This window comes from Trichechus manatus, unplaced genomic scaffold, assembly GCF_000243295.1.
Source record: "Trichechus manatus latirostris isolate Lorelei unplaced genomic scaffold, TriManLat1.0 scaffold00001, whole genome shotgun sequence".
In the NCBI taxonomy this organism is placed as follows: domain Eukaryota; kingdom Metazoa; phylum Chordata; class Mammalia; order Sirenia; family Trichechidae; genus Trichechus; species Trichechus manatus.
In genome coordinates, this window is record NW_004443937.1 from 4,094,684 (window position 1) to 4,115,227 (window position 20,544).

A 20,544-nucleotide genomic window follows, 5' to 3' on the forward strand; every position below is an offset into this window, starting at 1 on the left:
AAAATGTTTTTTTTTAATGTGTCCCAGTATGTTAAAATACACCCAAAGTAATCTTGGCCTATTTTGAAGATAATCATTAAGAAACTCTTCTAGGCAGTGGTTCTCAGAGCCTGGGCCCCAGACCAGCAACATCTGCATCCCCTGAGAACTTGTTAGGAATGCAAATTCTTGGGCCCCACCCTAGACCTACTGATTCAGAAACTCTGGTTGTGGGGCTGTTTGATCTGTGTTTTAACAAACCATGTGGTGCATGCTACCATTTAAGAAGCACTGTCCTAGGGGAATAGAAAACAAAATTATATAGATACTTGCTAAACACTTGAAATTACCAGGAAAATGACTGCCTGAGCAAGGAATGTGGCCACTAACCTACTGTAATAGGGAGCTTTGAGATTTATGAGGGAGAGAGGGCCTAAGATGTGATCACTATCTTAGGCAGACAAACCTAGAGAATTAGAACAGGGCCAGCAATGAGGTGTCAGATGATGGCTGTGGGAGTGAGAAGGAAGACATACCATATATTGAAGACTTATTGACTATAGGGAATAAAATACTAGAGACTTTAAGAGAATAATAGCATAGCTGACATTAAAAAGTCAAGGAGAGCTAATTTTAACAAACAAGAATGAAGATATGCACACATAAAAAGTCATCTCAAATACAAGTAGTTATTTAAAGCAAAATTATAGGAAAAAAACTTAATGACCAGCTTTGACAGTTGAAAGATCTTAGTAGCTTTAAATGGAAGCAATGAAATAAAGTATTCTTAGAGGTTGAGCCCACCAAGATTCCTAAATCCATTAGAATGTTTGAGATTATGAAAATTTAGTTAAGTTCTATTGGATTCCCTCCCAAGATTATTTGCTAGAAAAAAAATCTGAGCCAGTATCTAAATCATCTGGCAATAAGGTGAATGTATTACTGGCATTATAATCTAATTGTGGATTTATTCCACGTGTCACATCAAGTTCTCCCTCCTGAGCTGAATTTGTAGAGTATATAATACAGTGTGTAATACATCCTTTAAAGGTTTGTCACTCATCTAAGGAAACTTGAGCGGCTAGCTAGAATATTCCAATTCAATTCTTTACAAAAAGCTTCATTGAAAGCTACCTTTTGGAAATATTCACTCCTTGTATAGCCTCTCATCTAAATTATAACTGAGAAAGCATTTCCACAGGAGCCTAGAAATAGTATTTTATTTGAAAGGAAAACTGCTATGTTTTGAAAAAGAGAAAATAACCACTTTACAATCAAACGTAGGTAAGTTATTCTTGTTTTATATTCTCTCAGGATATTTTGTACCAAAGATTAGTACAAGTAAAAACTGAGATTAAAGCACCTATTGTGTGACAGACACTGGCCAAAGAAATTTACATACATTCTCAATTCTCCACCTATGAGCGGGGAGTTATCTTCCTAATTATATGAAGAAATAGACTCTGACAAATTAAATAACATAAAACCATAAGGAAATTGGTCCATCTGATTCCAAAGCCTACTTTTTCTTTTTCACTACTCCACCCTAAGTCCACTCTGATTTTAGGAAACCAAAAATCTAGGAGTAGGACCATCTGTAGGCAATAATTGTATCTAATATATATTTCATATAGCCTTTTATCTTAATTGACTTATGTGCCCAGGCTCAAAATCCAGAGATCTAGGACCAACTGGGTTAAGAAAAATCTGAACATAGAGAATCTTAAGTATGCCCTAAGATACCCAGAACAGAGCTAATACCCATCAGTATGAGAGATGATTTAGTTCAACAGCCAAATGAATAGTCCCAACCTCTTGTTTTTGGGTTTTAAAAACACTTTTTCATTTGAACCAGTCTTAGGAAATGGTTTTTCCTGACCATAATCAATCCTCAGTGTCTGTTGGTGGCAAGAAATACTCACTACTGACTGCCAAAGTATCCTTTGTGGTATTTAATCTTGCTGGATGTCAGTGAGACATGGGGGCGTTTCTCATCTTCCTAGATGTGCTATATAGATTTTTCTCTCCAACTAACTACTCAAGAGTCGTTGGAGAGAGGAATCAGGACCCACTGAAGTGTGGGCACAGTTCCTCCCAAACCTAGGATTCTAAGCACACTGCTTTTCTTGATAGTAGCGCGTGTTGTTACTGACTATCCTAAAAAGCCACCCTTTTCCAATGAGTCTTTAAATCATTTGGAAATGGATTTTGTAAGCAATCAGAAACCCTGTGCTTTTACTGGTTTCTGTTTCTTTATGAAACAAGCAGCGAGCAACACTTCTGAATGTCACGTTGCATGACTAGGTCACAGAATTCCCCGTTCTGCCTAGGAAAATGCCCTTTTTTGAAGTTCTGTTCTGTGTGTTTGATATAGTGACGGTACGTTATTTGTAGAAAGTGGGTTTCAGTGTAAACCATAACCACAGAGGTAAATCTATGGTTCAGTATATGATTTGACGTACAGGAAGTGTCTGGGTCTAATGAAGAAACTTTTTAACTTTCCAGATGACAGAACAAAGGAAGCAGAAACAAAGAATCGGTCTTCTAGGACATCCTCCTCACATGAATGTCAACCCGCAGCAACCAGCATAAGTCAATGAAGTAAAGCAGTTGTATTTACCTTTTTTAATTATTATTAGTGTGGGTATGGCTAATTAGTTCTGACTCACCCACTAAGGCTACATTGATGCTTAGTACATTTGTAAATACTCAGTTTTATACTGTATGTATATGATTGCTACTCTAAAGGTTTGGATATACGTATTGTAATTAGAATTGTCGGCACGATGAGATTTCATTCCTGCCACAAATATTAAAAATGCCTTTTTTGGAAGGACTAAAGAAAGCACCTGATTTGCACTTGAACCAGATTATAGATTTAAAAAGTATATGACATGTATTTTGTATTTAAAACTAGAATAGCCAGTATTTGTTTTTTATAAAACTGTGCAGTACGAATTATGCAATCACAATAAATTTGTAACTCCTGAGGGTCCTAGAGGGAGTGCACACCTTTGAAGCTGGTGTGTTAATACTGTGTAATAAATGGTCAAATAGCAAATAATGCTGCTGCCAAGACTATATTCATAGCGAGTTTCAGGCCCCTGGGCCGTTTGTACCATGTAGTAATTATCCTGTGGTGATGCTGTGTCCTGTTGCTAGTGGCATTAGTGCCTCTGTCCCAGTGATAATGCTCCAAGTCTATGAACTGTTCAGTCAGCATTCATTTTAAGAAAAGCAACTTTAGTTTCAAAGAGACTTTTAAGCTTCTAAATTGATCATTTAAACTAATTATTTCTTTAAATAAGCGAGCCAAATTAGAGGCTCAGACTTTAGCTCGGGAAGAAGTTAATGAATTTTTTTAAAGGGATCTTTTTATGCAAAGTTGGGGATAAATGTCATACCGCTGGCCAATCAGTGTCATCTCCCGGGTGAATTTTGGCATCATGTTATAAAGAAATGAATAGTCGATGGTTTCTAGATTAATCCAAACAGTAGAGTTTTTTTTCCTTCATCAGAACCAACATGCTACCTTCGCTAAGAAGTATTAAAACTATATACGTCCATATAAAGATGACATATCCCATTAGAATTCACAGTTGAACACTGACATGTTATTCTTGTGAAAGAGCCACGTTTTGGTTTTATTTCTTTGTCACATGATTTCTTGATGGATGAAAAGTGTGAGAGGAAACTTTTCTGTTGCCTAGTTTTGTACATGGATCTCATTTTACAAGAGAATTTCTCTGCAGAAAAAAAAGTTTACAAATGTACTGAAAGCAGAGTTCTGAAATGCGTACTTAAAGTTTGTAAATGCATACATACAAATAAATATTTAATAAATGATGCAGAATAATATACAGTGATGGACTGCGGGTTTTTTGTTTAGCTATTTCTTTGTGTCTTAACAGCTATTCCAATTACATATTTTCTTTAGGACCAATTTAAAATACAACTGGTTTGGTTACCAGATTAATTCAGAAGATGCTTACCTGATTATAAAAAAGGAGCCCTGGTGGCACAGTGGTTAAGAGCTCGGCTGCTAACCAGAAGGTCGGCAGTTCGAATCCACGAGCTGCTCCTTGGAAACCCTATGGGGCAGTTCTATTCTGTCCGGTAGGGTTGCTATGAGTTGGAATCGACTCGACGACAATGGGTTTGTTTTGTTTTGTTTTTATTATAAAAAACAACCTGTGGTTGTTATGTGGGGGCTATGATAACTCCAAGGAGAACTGCTAGTGCAAGTATTGGGTAAGACAATATTCATTCATTCTTCTATATTAGTCACTTCCAGACAAGCTGTCGTGGACACCCTGACATGCCATAATAAAGCCTGGGTTCTGCTAAGTCTCATGTTTCCTTATTCCTTCATCGGGGATCTTTAACTTACTATCTGCAATGTGGAAATATTTCTAACAGTTTAAGTTCGTTTTAGTTCATACACTGTGGTCAGAGTCCTCCAGCAAGACAGTCTAAAATATTTTTTACAAAGCTAACCTTTCTATCTAAATGTAGTTGTTAAACTTGTTCCCTGCCTTTTTGACACTGATTTTCTCTATGCCTTTGGTAAATAAGAATAATTACCACCCAGCATTGAGAACTAGGTCAGGATTAAATTCCAGTTCAATGACTAGTTTCAAAACTAATGCTTCTACTTTATAAATTTGATAACTTAAAAAAAAAAAAAGCTAATACTTTTCCAGCCACTGCTGTGTATCTCCACAAAATTTTTCCCTAAAAAGGCAAGCCCAAGATAAATAATTTTATCTATAAACAGAATGGCAATCTATGTGAAATGCCACAGCACCCACTTTAGCCAGCAAGGACTTGCTCTTCCCTTGGGTATTCTCTTTGATCTCTCCAGCTGCCCAGTCCAGTGTGGCAGTGTGTGTAGTTTCTCTCCCAGGCCCATTCAGTTCACTGGAAAGTTCTGCATTGACATGTTCGGGTTGTAGCTTTTACAGGTTTGTCACGTTTCATTTGAATCCTGTCACTTAAAATATAAATCTTCATTCGATCTATCGGCTTCAGGAGAAAATAAATGCAATTGGAAAGCCACTCCACCCTGCTTGCGATAGATTCTACCCTTGGAGTTGGGGTGTGAACACTAAAGCTAGTACAATTGAAACACAAATTGTTAAGTTAAAACTGCTGTGGCCTTTGATGTGTAATTGGGAGTCCGCCTGCTTTCTCCAGATCATATATTACCTCTTTTTCAACACCTCTATTTCGAGGATCAAGATCTACATCACCTTCAAGGTTACCTACCCAGATGAAGAGTGTTATCAGGTTAAGTATCAGGTGTGGTAGTATAATGCTAACATGTGTGAAAGCCATTTTGGCTTTGTTCACTTAATTTTAAAAGTTTGCTATACCACCAATTCATGTTACAAGCTTTTGCAAATTTCCTTAACTAAACCATTTCTTAAATCAAAGGGTCTGGAAAATTCCATCCCTCTTTTCTAACATGTACAATATGTTAACCTTTTGTACGTTTGCCCCCACAATTGTATAGTGATATATTCCCCCACCCCATAAAACTTGCACTTTTCATTTGCTCTGGTCCTAAAGCTCTAAATGATATTCCATCCTGTTCAATTTTTTTGAGAACTTTATCTATCTCTACCCACCCACCCCTCACACACACATACAAAACAAAACCTACTTTATTTCATTAACAATTAATTTCTTTGTTTGCTTCCAAGTGAGTGTTCCTTATTCATTGTTCTCCATTCAGCCTTTTTTAAAAAAATTTGGTTGTACTTTGTTGTCTTTGTTACATAGTGCTGCTGCTGTGACAGAAATACCACAAGTGGATGACCTTAAGAAACAGAAATTTATATTTTCTCACAGTTTAGGAGGCTAGAAGTACAATTCAGGGTGCCGGCTCTAGGGGAAGGCTTTCTCTCTCTGTCAGCTCTGGAGGAAGGTCCTTCTCTCCTTTGAGTCACTGCTCCTGGGTGATCTTCATGTGGCTTGGCATCTCTCTTTCCCCATCTCTGTTTCTTTCACTGCTTGTTTAACTTCCTTTATATCTCAAAAGAGATTAATTCAAGATACACCCTACACTGATCCTGTCTTATTAATATAACAAAGATAACCCATTCCAAAATGGGATTATAACCACAGGCATAGAGGTTAGGATTTACAACATCTGTTTTTAGGGGACATAATTCAATCCATAACATTCCACCCTTTGGCCTCCAAAAATTCATGTCCTTGCCACATGCAAAACACATTCACCTCATCACATCATCCAAAAGTCTTAATTGAACTCCAAGTCCAAAATCTCATCTTCTGAATCATCTAAGTCAAATATGGGTGAGACTTTAGGCGTATTACATCCTGGGGCAAAATTCCTCTTCATCTGGGAACCTGTGAAATCTAGAATGCAAGTTATCTGTTTCCAAAGTACAGTGATGGAACAGGCACAAGCTAGACAATTACATTACAAATGGGAGAAATTGAGGGAAAGAAGGAATAACAGGCACCAAGTAAGTCCAAAACTCAGCAGAACAAATTACATTAGCTCTCAAGGCTTGAAAATAATCCTTTCTACTCTGAGATCATCTGAGCAATGGCCCCGCCCTCCAGATTCTGGGTGTTGGCCATGCCCTCTGGATTCTGGGTGGAGGCCCCTCAGCCTGGGCTTCAGCTCTCCCCTTCAGGCCCACTGGGACAGCAGGTCTGTTCCCTTGGCTTTGGGCGGCCCCATTCTCCTAGTCCATCTGAGTGGCAACCCCATACTTCAGCCCCGGCAGGCCGCATTCTTCTGCCCCCTGGGCATGGCAGCCCTGCTGCCTCAGCTTTGGGTAGCAACCCCATTCCCCTGACACACCTTAACGGCAGCCCCACAGTCCAGAACCAGTGGAAGATCTGACTCTGAAACCTAGAAGGCTGTGGCCCCACCCTTTGAGATCCAGGAGACCATGGCCTTACCGGAAGCACATTTCTAGCAACATTCTGTTGCTGGCACCTATGTATTCTCTAAGATGATAGAGACTTTCTCTATAGCTCTCCTCACTTCCTTCTGAGCCCTCATCAGAATTGCCTTTGATGTCCATAATTCTACCAACAGTTTCTTCAAGGCAATCTAGGCTTTTACTATTAGGCACCTTAAAGCTCTCCCAGCCTCTACCCATTTCCCAATTCCAAAACCACTTCCACATAGTAGGTATTTCTTAGAGCAGCACCCCCACTTCTCTCAGTACCAAATTCTATATTAGTTATCTAGTACTGCTATAATAGAAATACCACAAGTGGACGGCTTTAACAAAGAGAAATTTATTTTCTCACAGTTTAGGAGGCTAGAAGTTTTTCTCTCTCTGTGGGCGCTGGAGGAATGTCCTTGTCTCTTTTGAGCTTCTGCTCCTGGGTGATCTTCATCTGCTGGCATCTCTCTTTCACCATCTCTGCTTCTTTTGCTGGCTTGTTTAATCTTCTTTATATTTCAAAAGAGATTGACTCAAGATACACCCTACACTAATCCTGCCTCATTAACACAACAAAGACAACCCATTCCCAAATGGGATTATAACCACAGGCACGTTACTGTTGTTCTTAAGAGCCCTGGAGTTGGTTCCTGACTCCTAGTGACACTATGTACAACAGAATGAAACACCTCCTGGTCCTGCTCCATCCTCACAATTGTTGCTGTGTTTGAGCCCATTGTTGCAGCCACTGTGTCATTCCATCTCATTGAGGGTCTTCCCCTTTTTCACTGACCCTCTACCAAGCATAATGTGCTTCTCCAGGGACTGGTCCCTCCTGATAATATGTCCAAAATACATGAGACGAAGACTTGCCATCCTCCCTTGTAAGGAGCATTCTGGCTGTACTTCTTCCAAGACAGATTTGTTCATTCTTCTGGCAGTCCATGATATATTCAATATTCTTCGCCAACACCATAATTCAGACACAGCAATTCTTCTGTCTTCCTTACTCATTGTCCAGGTTTCGTATGCATATAAGGGGAGTGAAAATACCATAGTTTGGGTCAGGTGCACCCTAGTCCTCAAAGTGACATCTTTGCTTTTTAACACTTTAAAGAGGTCTTTTGCAGCAGATTTGCCCAATGCAATACAGTACATCATTTGACCTCTTGACTGCTGCTTCCATGGGCGTTGATCGTGAATCCAAGTAAAATGAAATCCTTGACAACTTCAACCTTTTCTCCATTTATCATGATGTTGCTTGTTTTATGTTGAGGTGTAATCCACACTGAAGGCTGTAGGATTTGCTCTTCATCAGTAAGTGCTTCAAGTCCTCTTCACTTTCAGCAAGCAAAGTTGTGTCATCTGCATATCGCAGGTTGTTTGAGTCTTCCTCCAATCCTGATGCCCCGTTCTTCTTCATATAGTCCACCTTCTCGGATTATTTGCTCAACATACAGACTGAATAAATATGGTGAAAGGATACAATTCTGACACACACCTTTCCTGTTTTTAAACCGTGCATTATCCCCTTGCTCTGTTCAAATGACTGCCTCTTGTTCTGTGTACAGTTTCCCTATGAACACAATTAAGTGTTCTGGAATTCCCATTCTTCGAAATGTTATCCATAATTTGTTATGATCTACATAGTCAAAGTCCTTTGCATAGTCAATAAAACACAGGTAAATATCTTCCTGGTATTCTCTGCCTTCAGCCAAGACCATCTGACATCAGCAGTGATATCCCTTGTTCCTCCTCCTCTTCTGAATTTGGCTTGACTTTCTGACAGTTCCCCGTTGATGTACTGTGGCAACCATTTTTGAATTATCTTAAGCAAAATTTCACTTGCGTGTAATATTAATGATATTGTTCGGTAATTTACGCATTCTATTGATCACCTTTCTTTGTAATAGGCACAAATATGGATCTCTTCCAGTAGGTTGGTCAGGTAGCTGTCTTCCAAATTTCTTGGTATACATGAGTGAACGCTATTAGTATTGCATCTCAACTGGTATTCCGCCAATTCCTGGAGTCTTGTTTTTCTCCAGTGCCTTCAGTGCAGCTTAGACTTCTTCCTTCAGTACCATCAGTTCTTCATCATATGCTACCTCCTGAAATGGTTGAATGTCAACCAGTTCCTTTTGGTACAGTGACTTTGTGTATTCCTTCTACCTTCTTTTGATGCTTCCTGCATTGTTCAGTATTTTGCCCATAGAATCCTTCACTATTGCAACTCGAGGCTGGAACTTCTTCAGTTCTTTCAGGTTGAGAAATGCCGAGAGCGTTCTTCCCTTTTGGTTTTCAAACTCCAGGTCTTTGCATATTTCATTATAATACTTTGTCTTTTCGAGGCTTCCTTTGAAATCTTTTGTTCATCTCTTTTACGTCATCATTTCTTCCATTCGGTTTAGCTACTCTACATTCAAGAGCAAGTTTCAGAGTCTCTTGACTTTTGGTCTTTTCTTTCTTTCCTGTCTTTTTAATGACCTTTTGTTTTCTTCATGTGTGATATCCTTGATATCATCCCACAACTCGTCTAGTCTTCGATCATTAGTGTTCAATATGTCAAATCTATTCTTGAGATGGTCTCTAAATTCAGGTGAGATATACTCAAGGTTGTACTTTGGCTCTCATAGACTTGTTTTCATTTTCTTCAGCTTCAGTTTGAACTTGCATATGAGCAAATGATAGTCTGTTCCACAGTCAGCCCTCAGCCTTGTTCTGACTGATGATATTGAGCTTCTCCATCGTCTCTTTCCACAGACATAGTTGATTTGATTCCTGTGTATTCCATCTGGTGAGGTCCACATGTACAGTTGCTGTTTATGTTGTTGAAAAAAGGTATTTCCAATGGATAAGTTGTTGGTCTTGCAAAATTCTATCATGCAATCTCTAGCATTGTTTCTACCACTAAGGCCGTATTTTCCAGCTACTAGTCCTTCTTTGTTTCCAACTTTTGAATTCCAATCACCAGTAATTATCAGTGAATTTTGATTGCATGTTTGATCACTTCAGACTGCAGAAGTTGGTAAAAATCTTCAATTTCTTCATCTTTGGCATTAGTGGTTGGTGTGTAAATTTGAATAATAGTCATATTAACTGGTCTTTCTTGTAGATGTATAGATATTATTCTATCACTGACGGTGTTGTAGTTCAGGATAGATTTTGAAATGTTCTTTTTAGCAATGAATGCGATGCCATTCCTCTTCAATTTGTCATTCCCAGCATAGTAGACTATGTGATCGTCCTATTTAAAATGGCCAATACCAGTCCATTTCAGCTCACTAATGCCTAGGATATCTATCTTCAAGTGTTCTATTTCATTTTTGACAACTTCCAATATTCCTAGATTCATACTTCATACATTCCATGTTCCAATTATTAATGGATGTTTGCAGCTGTTTCTTCTCATTTTTGAGTTGTGCCACATCAGCAAATGAAGGTTTCAAAATCTTGACTCCATCCACGTCATTAAGGTCGACTCTACTTTGAGGAGCAGCTCTTCCCCAGTCATCTTTTGAGTGCCTTCCAACCTGAGGGCCTCATCTTCTGGCACTATATCAGACAATGTTCCTCTGCTATTCATAAGATTTTCACTGGCCAATTTTTTCAGAAGTAGACCGCCAGGTCCTACTTCCTAGACCATTGTAGTCTGGAAACTCCATTGAAAGCTGTCCACCATGGGTGACCCTACTGGTATTTGAAATACTGGTGGCATAGCTTCCAACATCAGAGCAACATACAAGCCACCACAGTACAACAAACTGACAGCTGAGTGGTGGACCACAGGCATAGAGGTTAGGATTTATAACACATATTTGGTGGGGGGGGACATAGTTCAATCCATAACATTTGTGAAAGTGGATTGCCTGATTTTTCTCCTGTAAAAACTGATTTTTCCCCCTGCTTAAATAGCATTTCCTAACATAAATTATAGGAGCCCTGGTGGTGCAACGGTTAACCACTCAGCTACTAACCAAAAGGCTGGAGGTTCGAACACACCAAGCAGCTCCATGGGAGAAAGATCTGGCAATCTGCTCCCATAAAGATTACAGCCTAGAAAACCCTATGGGGCAGTTCTACTCTGACACATGGGGTTGCCATGAGTTGGAATCAACTCAACAGCACCCAACAACATAAATTATAAAGCAAGCATACTTTATTTGTGGAAGCTAACTAACAACTCAGTCTTTGCAATAGCAAATTAAACAAAGCTTTACCATGTGCTAGTGGGAAAATTATCAAGAGCTTCACAGTAAACCAAGGAATTAACTTGTTATAAACTCAGTTCTAGAGATCTGTATCCTCCTACGTGGATGGTTTGCATAAAGCATTACTGGGAAACAGCCTAAAAGTTTCTGGCAGTTCTTTTAAGGCTAATCAGGAGACCATTAGTCTGACTTCTGGGATGCATAGAGGTAAATTTACTCCTTCGAAAATATTAAACATAAAAGGAATATAACTATATACTTACATAAGTTGAGTTGGTTTTTCACTAAGATAGTGTCTTTATAGATTTTAAAAATCAAAATGTAGGCTTGATAGAAGATTAAATTTCATGACAATGAAAGTCACATTAACATAAGACAAGGTATAAATAACGAAGGACTCCAAGTGCAGGCTCTTGAGACAACATGCTGTATCTACCAAACCATCCAGCAGGAGTGAAACTTATTTTAAAGATAAGAGATTGCACTCTAAAGAGGTAAAGTAACTTGCCCAAGGACTGAGCTCCAGAATAAACAAAGGTCTCCTGACTTAGCCAAATACAGAGAGAGCTCTTTCCACTAGACCGTGCTTTTTCCCTTCCTTAACAGGGCTCCATAATCTTATCAGTAATCAGTTTCCCATAACAGTTCTTGCTTTTACAGAAAGTTCTTATACACAAATTTTTTTGTCTTACATGTGGAACAATACAAATTGATGAAGTCTTTATATATTCTCTTTCATAAGAGAATCTACAAATCAGAAAGTATTGAATATGAGTATTTTGTCTAGACTGAAAATTTTGTGGCAAAGATAAGAAGCACATGAATCTCTATCTTCTACAACTACAGATCTCCATGTAAATACCTCTTCCTTCACTGCATTTTACAAAAGGAGAATCATTTCTCCAAACCTCATCAGTGTAGCTTCCTCCAAATGAAAATATTCAGGCATATACTGGTATCCTATCCTACCACAGAAATCGATGTTCATTAGCAAACTCTGCTTTACTCTTGTTTGTTAGACTGATAATTTGTTAGCAATCAACTAGAAGGTTGGAAAACCCCCATAAAGATTTCGATTTTACAGAAAGTACCCAAAATTCCACTAGTTTTGCATCACAAAGTAGTGGTTAAAGTAAAGTTTTGAGTAAAATGCCATGTGTGTGGTTTTTGTGGGTGGTTGCAGCTCAAAATGACTATTAGGCCTCATCAGTCATCTGCTCGGAGATGGCCGTGATGGCAATTATAAATTAAGACAATTATGGTCATCATAACCAACATTTTTCCATCTTTGATATCATATGCCACATTTATCTACTCTTGCAACCTAAAGGCCAATTCAGAAGCCTAACTTCTCTTCAAGTGTGAACCCAAAAATCTACAAAATGATTCTTTAAATGATAAAAAGGTGGACAGCTGATAGGTTTTTACATCTGTTTCTCCTCAAACAATGTTTACGAATTCCGTTGGTATTGTCAATTCATTGGGCCAAACAAATCTCTAGCTTACTGGGGTACTACATTTAAAAAAAAAAAAATTACCAAAGAGAAAATAGAAGGTCATGGCAAACCAGTGTGAAAGAGAATCCTAACACCTAGAAGGGAAACTGCATCATCCACCCAGCCTGGAAAGAAAAAAGAAAGCTAAAAACCACTGTCGAATGAGAATGCAGAGTTTGAGAAAACCCCTAAGGTGAGTTCTGAACAACAACAACAACAGAAAGAGTCCCGCAACAGAAGAATGCGTGCTGTCTGCAAGAACCCCTGGTGGAAAGAATTTGCCAGCGTTTTTTTAATCACCTCTCAAAAGATGGTTGGTCCCATGTAAAGAATAGGACTTTTTAAAAAGCCAGGAATTTAACCTGTTCATTTCTGAGTTTAATCAAATCATTTAATCCTTCTTTTCATATACTCGTCACCCATAGCAATCTCATAAGGACAGTGGAAGTCTTGGCAGAAGCTTTCTGTAAAAGTTATCTGGAGGAAAACCAATATTTGGTATGAAACTGGGACAAGGAGACCTGAACCACACCAGGCATGCTGAGAATTAATGTACGTCAGAGCCCACGTGGCAGCATGGTGGAGTGGAAAGAACACGGACCTCTAAGTTGATAAGTCTTGATACCAGTTCTACGACTTAAATGCTGTGACTTTTGAGGAAGTTAATCGTTTTTTTTATTCCCTCCATCTAAAGAGTGAAGAAAGAGCCCTGGTGGTGCAATGGTTAAGCGCTCAGCTGTAAATCAAAAGCTTGGTGGTTCTAACCCACCCAGCGGCTCCTGGGAGAAAGACTTGGAGATCTGCTTCTATAAAAATTCCAGCCTAAGAGACCCTATGGGGCAGTTCTACTCTCTCACATGGGATCGCTATGAGTTGAAATCGACTAAATGGCACCTAACAACAACAAAGCATGAAGATCCTACCACTTAGCATTTTGGATGGTAATGAGTATTAGGAAAGGCAATACATTCCAAGTGTCTAGTATATATTAGAGACCCCATACATTTCCCATTTCTTTGCAACATACTCATTTCCTTTTTTATATATATCTACCCACAATCGCAACGAAATTGCATGACCAAAAGCTTCTTTCTGTTCCTTCTAAATGAATCTGATGTGTTACTTTGGGATCCTAAATCTGTGTGTCTGAACCTGACATGTTTGGGTCAGATCCAGAGTCACTTGACTTTTATATCTAATATCCCAATTACGTTTTAACTATCAGGTTGAACTGAATTCATCAAGAAAGAAACCTATCATATAGTTTATGATTTCCATGTACTCTCATATTTGTGATTAGTGTTCAATTCAAATCTGATTTCATTTCTTCCAAAATCTTCATAGAAAGATTTTTTTTTATTGTACTTTAGATGAAGGTTTACAGAACAAACTCATTAATACACATATTGTTTTATGACATTGATTACCAACCCCACAACATGTCAACACTCTCCCTTCTTGACGTTGGGTTCCTTATTACCAGCTTTCCTGTCCTCTCCTGCCTTCTAGTACTTGTCCCTGGGCTGGCGTGCCCCTTTAGTCTCCTTTTGTTTTACGGGCCTGTCTAATCTTTGGCTGAAGGGTGAACCTCAGGAGTGACTTCATTACTGAGCTAAAAGAGTGTCCAAGGGCCATATTCTTGGGGTTTCTCCAGTCTCTGTCAGGCCAGTAAGGCTGGTCTTTTTTGTGAATTAGAATTTTGTTCTACATTTTTCTCCAGCTCTGTCTGGGACCCTCTATTGTGATCCCTGTCAGAGCAGTCAGTGGTGGTAGCTGGGCACCATCTAGTTGTGCTGGATTCAGTCTGGTGGAGGCTGTAGTACTTGTGGTCCATTAGTCGTTTGGACTAATCTTTCCCTCGTGTCTTGGGTTTTCTTCATTTTCCCTTGTTCCCAATGAGGTGAGACCAGTGGAGTATCTTAGATGGCTGCTCATAAACTGTTAAGACCCCAGATGCTACTCACCAAAGTAGAATGTAGAACATTTTCTTTATAAACTATATTACGCCAATTGAGCTAGATGTTCCCTAAGACCATGGTCCCCACAGCCCTCAGCCCAGTAATTGGTCCCTCAGGGAGCTTGGATGTGTCTGTGGAGCTTTCATGACCTTGCCTTGGACAAGGTGTGCTGGCTTCGCCAGTATTGTGTACTGTCTTACCCTTCACCAAAGTTACTGCTTATCTACTGTCTGTTTAGTGTTTTTCCATCCCCACCCCACCCCTCCCTCATAACCATCAAAGATTGTTTCCTTTTGTGTATAAATCTTTTCATGAGTTTTTATAGTAGTGGTCCCCTACAATATTTGTCAAAAGATTTTTTTTATCTTAGGAATGATAATATATTTTCTTAGTTTATGAAGTGTGTTCACCTACATTCCCATTTAAACCTCCCAACCCTATTAAATAGATATTACCCCTGATATCTGAATAGCCCTAAGTTGCACAGTCATTCATTTAACATTCAAATACAAATTCTTGACCATATCTCACTTAAGTGTAGGAAGCCCAAGACCCTCCTTAATATTTTCAAGGATCCTAAAGAAAGTGCTTTTACACCGACTAATGAACACTTGTTACTTTTCAATCCTTGATTGCAACCCCAATCCTATGGCCCTTGTCACCATCTCCCCTGTCACTTTTCTGCTTCACTCCTGGTGTGGACACAGTCTTCTCTCCTTTCTGTCCCCTAAGCACCACTAGCATCTGGGTGTTGTGAACAGCAATCTTTACGTGAAGAAGATTACAAGAAATAGGAGACTATTTAAAATTGAGAATTGGACATCAAAGTCCCTACCTCTTCCTTCTCTGCCATGTTATTGTTGTTAGGTGCCATTGAGGCAATTCCGACTCACAGTGACCCCAAGTGATGGAGTAGAACTGCCTCAGAAGGTTTTCTTGGCTGTAATCTTTACGGGAGCAGATCGCCAGGTCTTTTCTCCAAAGAGGGGCTGGTGGGTTCGAACAGCCAACGTTTCGATTAGCAGCCAAGTGCTTTAACCATTGAATCACCAGGGCTTCTTCTCTGCCATAAGTGGATAAATTTCTCTTCTCATCCCTAGCCTACTGCTGGGGGCTGCTTTCTCTCTCACCACTCCTGCCCAAACAAACAAAAGCAAAATAAAAACAACAACAACAAAACCTCCTCTCCAACTTCAAGTAAAAATTAAAAATTCTTGTTTCTTTGTCATGCAGAGCAATTTTAACCCCTGGGTCCCAACCACGCCCATTGAGATTAGCCCTTTACTTTTGCCAAATGTCTTAGTTATCTAGTGCTGCTATGACAGAAATACCACAAGTGGATGGATTTGACAAACAGAAATTTATTCCCTCACAGTCTAGTAGGCTACAAGACTGAATTCAGGGCACCAGGCTTTCTCTCTCTGTCGTTTCTAGGGGAAGGTCCTTGTCATCAATCTTCCCCTGGTCTAGGAGCTTCTCAGCGCAGGGACCCCAGGTCCAAAGGATACGCTCTACTCCTGGTGCTTCTTTCTTGGTGGTATGAGGTCCCTCTCCTCTCTGCTCACTTCTCTCTTTTATATCTCTAAAGAGATTGATTCAAGATACAACCTAATCCTGTAGATTGAGTCCTGCTCCATTAACATAACTGCCTCTAATCCTGCCTTATTAACATAGAGGTTAGGATTTACAACACCTAGGATAGTTACATCAGATCATCACAAAATGGTGGACAACCACACAATACTGGGAATCATGGCCTAGCCAAGCTGATACACATTTTGGGGGGACACAACTCAATCTGTAACACCAAACACAAAGACCATAATTTTACTGTTCTTAGCTACCAACTCAAAGAGCAACCAGCTTTTAAAATAGCATTTTTTCTCCCTGATACATCCTTATAGAAGAAGAAATCAGTTTAGGAAGTTGAAATGATTTGGCCAAACTGAAGCATCAGACCTGGGATTCAAAGCCAGATCATCTGATTCCATATCCGATATACGTTCTGCCCTATCCCATCGCCTCACTCTGCTAGGTGTGATCCTGCTGGTAACGTCCTGCTTCCACCTCTACCCTCCTCACCTGTTTTGGAAAGATCAGTAAGTATTAGGTAAGAGTTCTAAGAGATGCAAAGAAAAGTAAGCATTCTTAAGCGTAAGAGCTGCAACTGGTTCGTTTCTGTATTGTCAGTACCTAGCATAGCTCCTGCCACATAACAGGAGCCTCAGTACAATTGAAAAGGTCCCTGGGTGGAGCAAATGTTTTGTTCTAGACTACTAACCAAAAGGTTGGCAGTTTGAACCCACTCAGCGGCATCACTCTATAAAGATTACAAGGCAGCGTCTTTTTATTATTGTGTAAGGCATTCATTGTAGGATTTGGACTCAATTATTTCTTCATTTCTTAAATGGGATAATCGATGCCTATATCAAAGTGATATAAAATAACTTAGGTAAGAAGAGTTAAAGTGAAAGCATTTTATAAATGAATCAGTGCTCCTCAATATATACATATATGTATCATTACCGACCACCACCTGTCTGTCAGTTTGTCATACTGTGGTGGCTTGTGTGTTGCTCTGATGCTGGAAACTACGGCACCAGTATTTCAAATACCAGCAGGGTCACCCATGATGGACAGGTTTCAGTGGCGCTTCCAGACTAAGACAGGCTAGGGAGAAAGGTCTGGCGATTTACTGCCAAAAATTAGCCAGTGATAACCCTACGGATCGCAACAGGATATTGTCTGATAGAGCGCTGGAAGATGAGCCCCCGAGGCTGGAAGGCACTCAAATGCACAGTGGTCACGATGATGGACTCAGGCATACCAACAATCCTAAAGATGGTGCAGGACTGAGCAACGTTTCATTCTGTTGTACATGGGGTCACCATGAGTCAGAGCCAACACAATCATTACCTAGTCCATGGTGCCCAAAGTCTAATGGCTTATTTTTAACTATCAAGTGTTCTCTACTACTACTTAATTTCCTACATTTTCAAATTTATTTTCATTTCAAAGAAGCACAGGATAAACAAAATTTACCTTTCCTTTTCTAAAGTTTAAAGCCGTTGTCATCCAATATCAATTTTATGAGCAGATTCTCAAATACTGGCTATGTGTTAAATTTAAATTCTTGATCTCTCTCTGTTAAAGTTAGAAATGATCAGTTTTGGCTAACGGCCACATTAGCATTGTAAGATTTAATTGTTTCACTTGAAACAGAAAGAAAAAAAGTAACAAAAATGTAAAAGGAAGACATGGCTCATGGATTCTCTGTTAGCCCAAAACTAAAACCATTCCCGTGAGGCCAACTCTTCAGACAAAGATTAGACTGAACTATGGGACATAAAGTGATGCTCGTGAAGAGTGTGCTTCTTAGCTCGAGTAGATACATGAGACTAAATGGGCAGCTCCTGTCCAGAGGCGAGATGAGAGGGCAGAGAGGGTCAGGAGCTGGTTGAATGGACACGGGAAATCCGGGGTGGAAAGGAGGAATGTGCTGTCACAGTATAGGGAGAGCAACTAGGGTCACATAACAATGTACGTATAGATTTTTGTATGAGAGACTAACTTGAATTGTAAACTTTCACTTAAAGCACAACAATAAAAAAAAGTTAAAGGAAACTAGTATTTCTCAATGAAACATTATAAATATCCAAGCTTTGTATCACAGTAAAAGGCATCAACTTTTCAGGAAGAGTGTTTACTCTTAAAATTAGAGACAGAAAACAATAGGTCATAAATGTCCTGAGGTGGAAAAGCATATAAAACCCAAAATATTCTTTTATTCCCCAGTGTCCAGTATAGTAAAATGATAAAAATGAATATAAATAGTATATGTAAGTGGTAAATATAAATGGTACATGCTCAGTGAATGTTTATTATGATTATTATAGTTATTCAGCAATAAACCTGTCATCCTTACAGGAGCAGACTGCCACATCTTTCTCCTGCCAACCTTTCAGCTAGCAGCCAAGTGCTTATCCCCTGTGCTACCAGGGCTCCTATTCAGTAATAACTGTTAAATAATACTTGTTGAACTTAAATAATGAGACCAAGGACAACTAGCTCTTTTAAGCCCATTTCAAGAACCTGGAACATTAGCAGGTAAACTCTGCAACAACTGTTTAAAATATTAGTAACTTCAAGAAGAGTCGTCGTTAGATGAAAGGTCAAAAACTGGAATTCTGCATATGCGTTCAATAATTTGTTTTTAAATTGTTGTTTATAGATAACATTAATCAGATGGCTACTTTTCCACTAAGGAGAGCAGAGGCATACCTAGGGTATGGCAGGTATGGCAGGTACGGCAGGTATGGCAAGTATTGCACTGGCCCTGGGCACGTGGCGCCACTGAGCAGTTTCTATTAACCTGGTACGTCCAGTGGCATATCTACAGAAAATGGCACCTGTGACAAGCACTGAAATTGTGCACCTCTCCAAACATCTGACACCCTTCTTTTAGATAACTTTACCATAATATCAGCTCAAAAATACAAGTAAAGCTTGTTAATATTTTAATTAACACATTACTGTGCTTGAGGAATGACGTTGGGCCTTATTGGGTTAATAGAAACTGCTCAGTGGGACACACGCCCAGGGCAGGTGCAATACCCTAGATACGCCAGTGTAAAATGTGTGGGCAGACCACTGACTTTAGAAAGCATCTGCCAGTTAATCAAGGGCGTCAGAATCAATCAGCTATTTGTACATTCGCTGCAAGGCTTCACATACCCTGCATAGTCATGGTAGGCTTACAAAAAGCTAGTCAAGCCTGGTCAAACGTGTTGTATGATAAATAGACCATAAACAGAAACTATCACTGGCACTAAGGGGCAAAATCCAGCTGGGTTTCTTTATCCCTAATCCCAGTTTCAGCTGCAGGTTTTTTCCAGAAAGAACAGTGGTTTGATTTACACAACACTCTGTAGAAGTCAAGGCGTGGTCATCCTTCTCTAAATAATATTACTAATGGATTTTCCCCTGAACTCTTGTAGCAACAAGCTCTTAAAGTGGTTACTGGTAGGAAAAGGTGAGATTAAGGTCAAAATACATATCTACAAAAAAATAAAACAACGGCTCTTAAGACCACTGTAGACAGTGTTGCTGAGGGGAAAAAAAGGAAGGCAGCACAGAACATGAATTTTTTCAAGCTTTCCACATAGAGCCACAGTAGTAGTTGATGAACATCTGATTTTGCCAGCTCGCCTATTAAATACTGACAATTTTATCCCAGGTTATTCCAGTACACTAATAACTAATAAAAGATCACTCACATTTCCTTCTTGGTCATTAGAATAACAGGACTAACTAAAGAGTGAATTTAGGAAAATCAGTGCAATGTTTCCTTTCACCTTTGTAAAACAGTACCAACTAGAGAGATTTGGAAAATAGTGAGACGCCATTTCTAAGCGAGGGACAAATGCGACTGTGCGTAATAAGTTAATAACTGCATTCCTTCTCTCTGGCCAGCAGACAGAGTGGATATCAACCTCTGCTCTGCGGGCGTGCATATCCAGCTAGCGGCGGTGTCTGCATTCCCCTAGACATCCTGGCTGCTCTGAACCCGGCAACTGGGCAGAAAAGCCCTTTGCGCTGCCTGGAGCCTCTAACTTGTGTTATGAGGCTACTCTGTGCCAGGGAAGAGTCCCTGGGTGGCGCAAATGTTAAGCTCTTGGTTGCTAAGTGAAAGGCTTGCAGTTCAAACCCACCCACAGTGACTTAGAAGAAAGGCCAGGCAATCTGCTTCTGAAAGGTCACAGCCATGAAAATTCTATGAAGCGCAGTTTTACTTTGCACACATGGGGTCGCCATGAGTTGGAATCACTGAGGGCAACTGGTGGTGATTTCATCTTCTAATTACCTTCGAAGCAGGTCTATACCTTGAGGGGAAACTGAGGCCCAAGGTCACGCAGGTAGTGCGGCCCAGCCCCACCGGACCACGCCGGGGCCCTGACACCGAATCACC

General features: G+C 39.7%; 1 protein-coding gene across 1 annotated transcript in view; it reads left to right on the top strand.

The window, feature by feature from the left end:
• Positions 1-3,993, top strand: part of ITPR1 (inositol 1,4,5-trisphosphate receptor type 1) — a 399,887-nt gene extending 395,894 nt beyond the window's left edge. The window contains exon 59 of the mRNA XM_023735093.1: positions 2,485-3,993. Coding sequence (XP_023590861.1) covers positions 2,485-2,571 — 87 coding nt within the window. The 3' untranslated portion in view covers positions 2,572-3,993. The remainder of the gene's footprint in view (positions 1-2,484) is intronic.
• Positions 3,994-20,544: the final 16,551 nt, after the last annotated feature.